Raw genomic sequence first — 6,815 nt, forward strand, 5'->3', positions numbered from 1 at the left:
ATTAAGACTTACTTCTGAGCAGACATATATGGAATTGTGCTTGAATGAAGTGTTGGTTATTTAGCTTTACATTTTTCATTGCTTTCTTTTAACAACTATGTTTTATTTTCTTTGAATTACTTCCACTTCACAAATTATTTTGATTGTAGGTCAACTAATACATATAATTAAATAAAGAATACATGGAAGGATGCTAAACACTTGGCTATTTTAGAGTCTTCGTCCAGTGTTCAGTGACCCTGTGCACTTCTGTAGAACTCAGTTAAAGATTTGCATGTGTTGGATATTCACCAGTGAACTTGCACAACTCAGTGTTATTATTGTTCTCATTAATTTTACAGTCCAACAACAACCAACAATGGCTGCAGATTGATCTCCTTCAACCTAAGAAGATAACAGGCATCATAACACAAGGAGCTAAATCAATGTACAGTGAAATGTATGTGAAGACATTTTCCGTCCTCTACAGCGACGATGGTTCAGTGTGGAAGCCTTACATGAATGATTCAACTTCCATGGAAAAGGTATCAGTTCTTCCTCTCCCTCCCTATTTATTATTTTCGTTTATGCTAAGCATTAAAAATGTTGGCCACTCCCCCGTACTACTGAGGTCTCCTTTAACAGTCTTGATTTGCCAGGTTTGACTCAGTGACTGCCAAATCATTTTGCTTCACCAAGGATTTAGAGTTCTTACAAGCAATATAGGGACCAGTGATCATTAGATATGGCTTGTGTAACGTGGAATAAAATACTGGAGCTACCTTTTTATTGTAAAGATCAAAAGCTAGAGGCCTTAGGTCCAAATTCTAATGTGTAGCAGATCCCCCCCACGCCACTGTGGGGAATGGAACTTGGGAAGATCTCTGCCTGAGAACTTAGGGAATCATAATTGGTACAGTGTTTGCCTTGGACTCAAAGGATGGCCCAATGGCCTGACACATAAGGGACTGCACAGGTTTATATGAACTTAGATATTATGTGCCATTGTGGGAATATGAGTTAGTCCAATCTTTTGTCTACTCATTGTGCATTCATTCTGCACTTTTGTCCACTCATTTTGTTATGCTTGTTTTCAGGTGTTTACAGGCAACATTAACAGTGGTGGCCTAGTCAAGAACTACTTCAGGCCACCAATACTTTCCCGATTCCTTCGTGTCGTTCCAAAAACATGGAATCTGAGTATTGTACTTCGGATAGAACTCTTTGGTTGTGATGTGTTTTAGGGGCTGAACAGAAGACTGTCGTACTGAAAGCCCCACAACCTTTAAGCTTGCTGATACCAGATGTTGTAAAAGGGGAAACCAGAACAAAAAACTCTTTTAGAGTGATTATGGTGTCCGTATCCAAAGCACTTTAAGCTGTGGATTGGAATAGCTTTGAAAATTCAATTAAAAGACGTTCATACCTATTTAAATACTGTGAATGCATAAGATAAACAAGCAATTGTATTTTCCATTATCACTGTGAATAGATACCTTAATGTATTACCATCATTGCCTTTGCTTTCTTCTGTACTTCCTACCTTCCCTCTTCCATGCTCAGAACAGCATGCTTAAACCAGATAGCAAGAGCAGGAATGAGGAGTGGGGTCAGGAGTCTGTGAGCTGTCAGTGAGCTGTCAGCAGACGTATGAGCTTTGTTTACCAAAGGATTCTGAAGAGCCATTCCTTCAGGGGAGGTTAGTTGGTCATGTTCTAATTCAGGGGTCACCAACGTTTGTAGGCCTGTAAGCACATTTGGATTTTTGAGACCGTGCTATCAACACCACCCACTTTTCATTTCTCCTCTGCGGATCACACCCCACCTCCATGAGAGACAAAAAGATAGTGCACATATTTCCCTTACTTTGGGACCTGGAAAGAAGTTGGATCTAGCAGAATTAATTTCAGCCTTGGAAAGGGCATAGAGCTGAAAGAGAAGTGGGGAATAGTGTTGCTCTTTCAACTTCCTCCCTATGGAGAGGAAAGGTAAACACCCTTATGACCAAGGAGAGAGCTCAGAGGGGGCACCTGGGCAAGACCTCAGGAGCTCCGCTTCAGCCACAGGTGCCATGTTGGTAACTCCTGTTCTGATTCTTCACAAAAGCCATCCCTGCTGCTGCTGATAAATGAACATTCACAACATTTGTCAGTATAACTGATCTAAGTAGACAAACACCGCCATTGGTTCTACATTATCTCAGATGAGTTCCAAAGTGAAAAGGGCAGTTCCCAAAGATAAGTAGGAAATCACAGAATTGTAGAGTTCTTTGATTTTCTGCATATCAGCTAGATGTTTGTGCTTCCAACAATTATTGACTTCATTGTATGTGGGGAAAGCGTTTAAAAGAACTTACACCACATATTAGAGAATGATTTAAGACGTGTAGAAATGGTTATGTAAGGTATGTATCCAAATGCACAGTCATGTATTTTGCTAACTATTTATGGTTAGGTCTTCCTTCCATGACTTTGGAGGTAGATTAACACTGAAATTCATAAGCGGGTGGTAAATCTTTCTGCAAGATGCTTAACACTTTTTCAGGATCTATTTCATGATGTTATTCATATTTTTGAATAAAATGCAAAACAATGCATATCTAATGTGTAAAAAGCACACTTGGTGACAGCTCCCGTTTATTCCAACAATTTAAAAATCACTGATCTGGAAGACCTTTGGACTGTTACTAAGAGGCAAAGAAAATGTGCTGTATTCTTATTTCTGTACAACAAAACTGACACTGTATGAGGGGAAATGCTAGAAAGGAATTAGTTCAAAAACACTAAAATCATGGCTCAGCCCGTGTGGTGCAATGAGTAAAGTTTGCAGCCTGGGTGCAGGAACTTAAGTTCAGATCCCATCATCTCTGAATACTGGTCATACTTGCTGCTGGATGGGATTTGGAGTCCAGCACAATCTGGAGGCGGCACAGATTCCCCATCCTTCACCCATGGATAGCAAATGCTGTTTCATTCTTTCCTGCTGTGGAACAAAGGCCCAAACTATATATGATGTAGGAGACATTTACTTCTTCTTTTTAAAGTATAAAATCAACTGGGGAAGGGCCTGAACAGGATCCAGTCACTGGTGCTATTGGAGGCTGTCACTGGTGCTATTTGACTCCATTTCCCTACACTGTTTCCCCAACTAAAATCAATTATCGCAAAGCTGCTATTAGTTCTAGTTGAGGAGTGGGGAAGCCCCCACATGGGCTAACATCAATTTAGAAATGGGGAACAATTACTATAGGGCAATAGGTAGTGGGGGAAAGGGTTAAACTTTGATCAATTTCAGCCTACAAAATAAAAAGAATTTTGAGAAACCTCATCATGACTTTCATGCGATTTGGCCCAAAGTCATAGAAAACTGGATAAGTGCTTAATTAGATCTAATCTGAGGCAGTGGTTGTTTTTTAAAAATCTGAAGTTTTTTGCCAAGCTGACTACTGCTAGATGCATCTGATTCACTTTATCAAGCATGTTAAATTTTTAACAAATCATTCATTGTTGTTATTTCTTATAACTGTGAAGGATGAGTTTACTTCAAAGCATCTGACTCAAACTCTGGGTTGCAACATTATTATGTTTTTCTGTTCAGAGTTCCTGCACACAGCCAGCTCATATGCTTACCATATGAATATTATTCTTCCTGTATTCATTGTACTTTATTTAAACTGGATTTTATTTTCCATTTCACTTTTGGCAAATAACATTGTATTGGTCTTAAACAATCAGCTATGATCCTAGCTTGGCCTCTGACATCCAGCTATTTGTAGGGGTGTTGCACAAACACGAGTACATGGATATACTGTGTTGCCTGCCTTTACCAATGCAGATAACTCAGGTTGACGTAGCAGAGGGAAATCCTGAGATGCAAGGAAGAGAAACCTGAAAAAGTAAAGAAAGGAGCTACAACTGTGTGGTCCATGAGCACACCTTGGCAAAATAATTTCATTGCGATGTCTTCACTCCCATAAAATATGCTAATGAAAATGAAGCAAGCTTTTCATATCTTTTCTTTAATCCCTCCTCATAATAGCAGGAATGATTTGGCTAAAAATAGTCTCATTTCACAGATGAGAAATTGAGTTTGAGATCTACAACACAATTCTACTAGACTTTTAGAAGACATTTAGGGAAGCTTTTAATGTTTGATGCATTACTGTATTTTAATATTTTGTTGGAAGCCGCCCAGAGTGGCTGGGGAAGCCCAGCCAGATGGGTGGGGTATAAATAATAAATTACTATTATTATTACTATTATTATATTCATGTTTACTTGGAAATCCCACAGTATTCAGTTGCTGACATCCAGGTAGCTCAATATTTGCATGATAATTTTAATACAAATAATTTTAGTACTTTATAATTAATGCAATATTGTATCATTGATTATCATTGAATTTATGTAGCTTAACCTAGGCCAGCATTTTAAACTTTCTAATAGTGTCCCCCATTAGCTCACATCTTAATTAAATCAGGAGCTCTTTACAATACACTATAACCAGGAAATATTATTTTCCCTTTCTGTCTGTTGGCCCTGTCTATTGCAATACATTCAGCTGATCTTAGTGGAATAAGGTGATTCCTGGGTGACTATACCTGAAATTTCAAAAGACCATGCTTAGTCATTAGGGAGAAACAGTCTCGTGTATGATGCTTGCTACAACGTGCTTTGAGAGCGCCTTCAGCAATAACTGAAACTGGTTTACTCTGGTGAAATAGATTGGTTCTGAGGTGACTTCACTCTGACTTTGTACTTCATGCAAAATTCAACTGAGAGAGGGATCCAGATTATGTTATGAGGTTGATGAAGACTCAGGCTCCCCAAAGTTTCAGAGGGGAGAAGCTCCTTACATGATGTAGTCTAGACTGAAGTCTTGTTCTAGAAGTATAGACTAATCTAGGCAGGACATAGAAGCAGCCCTGTTTCCTGAGCCCTTTCCACTCCTTGAAGCAGGGCCTTTTAAAGCCCCCAAGAGTCCTGGGTGGGGGGTGTACATTCATTTGAGAGGCTCTCAGGAAGAATGTACTGTTTGTCAATATCCATGTGGTCCCTCTGTGTATGAGACCTGGGCCTATCCTGAATATTGTGGACATTACCCTTAATATAGAGCAAAGGCTGTTTTTAGATCTGACCTTGGATCGGGGTAAAACTCATGAAACTCAATAACAGAAGTTCAGTTGAAGTTCAGCAAGGAAAGAGAAAGGATGCTGTTGAATGTACAGAAGGGAAGCCTTGTGGCTAATAACCTTCTAGTACACTAATTCTCAAGGATTCCTCCTGCTATTTCTAGATCTGGATAGCAATCAATTGTGACAACACAGATTCAAAAATAATGGGTCAGATCAATGGGTCCTAAACTACAAAATGATAGGCGAAACAGTCATGAGAACTGGTAGTGGTTGTGACACCATATTATTCAGAGCCTCTTTGTTTTTGAAAGTTCATATAACAATTGCATCACCTAAAATTCATGTCAGCTGCAGCCACAAGGTCAGATGCTTAATTAAGGCACAGCTTTTTATCTAATTGTGTGTGTGAGAGAGATACTTAAAGGATACACAGAACAACAATATCCTTGATAAAATAATATAACCTAGTTGTACCCAGAGTAGACCCACTGAAGTTAATGGACATTCAATTTTTTATCAGTTATATACCACTTTATCTTCAAAGGAGCCAAAGGCGGTGTATATTGTTGTCCCCTCCCCATTTTAATCTCACAATAACCCTGTGAGGTAGGTTAGGCTGAGAGACAGTGACTGGCCCAAGGTGACTGAGTGATGTGCCCATCATTAGGGTTTATTAGGGTCTACTCTGAGTAGGACTTAGTGGAATACAACCTAGAAGAAGAGGAGTCTGGACTTGATATCCCACCTTTTACTCCCCTTAAGGAGCCTCAAAGCGGCTAACAATCTCCTTTCCTTTCCTCCCTCACAACAAACACTGTGAGGTGAGTGAGGCTGAGAGACTTCAGAGAAGTGTGATTAGCCAAGGTCACCCAGCAGCTGCATGTGGAGGAGCGGGGAAGCGAACCCAGTTCACCAGTTTATGAGTCCACCGCTCTTAACCACTACACCATGCTGGCTCCTATTGTAAGAGAGCACAGATGCTGGATCTAGTGGGATCTGAACTTGGGTCTATATACTTTCACACATTACCGACTACTTACTTACACAAACGTTTCCCATGCCAGCTTCTAGCATTTTCCATATCAAGAAGTTTGCCTTGGTTTCTAGTGAATAATCAACATTGGATCCTACACAGCAACCTTTCCACCAATGTTCCAGCACCATCTTTCATTCAGATGGTTCAAAACTGACTCCGGATATTATTGACGGTGACTTTTGACCAACTGGATCCGAGAGTCAAATATGTAGCCTAAGGAAAGACACTTGCAGAATCTGCAAAATCCCATGGCCTGAGATGCTCTCTCAGGAACCATAGGATTCCACCCTTATAAATGGCCGTAGCCATGATTTTTGTTGGGGGGAGGAGAAAGGCCTTTTGTTGGGGAGGGGGAGAACCCCAGTAAGCTATGTATTTCTATTGATTTGCATTGATTTATGGGGGGGGGGGCAGCTGCCCCTCCCTGCCCACCCTTGACTATGCCCATTCCCTTATATAAATGACTTGTGATCCGCCCTGTGATTCTCGGATGAAGAGAGGTATTGTGATAATAACAATATTTAAAAATTGAAAAATCACTTAGAAGCATCATTTTTGTTGTTTAGTTGTTTAGTCGTGTCCGACTCTTTGTGACCCCATGGACCAGAGCACGCCAGGCACTCCTGTCTTCCCCTGCCTCCTGCAGTTTGGTCAGACTCATGCTGG

General features: G+C 40.3%; 1 protein-coding gene across 2 annotated transcripts in view; it reads left to right on the forward strand.

Moving 5' to 3' along the window:
- Positions 1–2,595, forward strand: part of F5 (coagulation factor V) — a 41,070-nt gene extending 38,475 nt beyond the window's left edge. For both annotated transcript variants that reach the window (XM_053386134.1, XM_053386135.1), the window contains 2 exons: positions 342–524; positions 1,077–2,595. In XM_053386134.1, coding sequence (XP_053242109.1) covers positions 342–524; positions 1,077–1,223 — 330 coding nt within the window. In that variant the 3' untranslated portion in view covers positions 1,224–2,595. The remainder of the gene's footprint in view (positions 1–341; positions 525–1,076) is intronic.
- The last annotated feature ends 4,220 nt before the right edge of the window (positions 2,596–6,815 follow it).

Source organism: Podarcis raffonei, chromosome 4 (genome assembly GCF_027172205.1).
Source record: "Podarcis raffonei isolate rPodRaf1 chromosome 4, rPodRaf1.pri, whole genome shotgun sequence".
Classification (NCBI taxonomy): domain Eukaryota; kingdom Metazoa; phylum Chordata; class Lepidosauria; order Squamata; family Lacertidae; genus Podarcis; species Podarcis raffonei.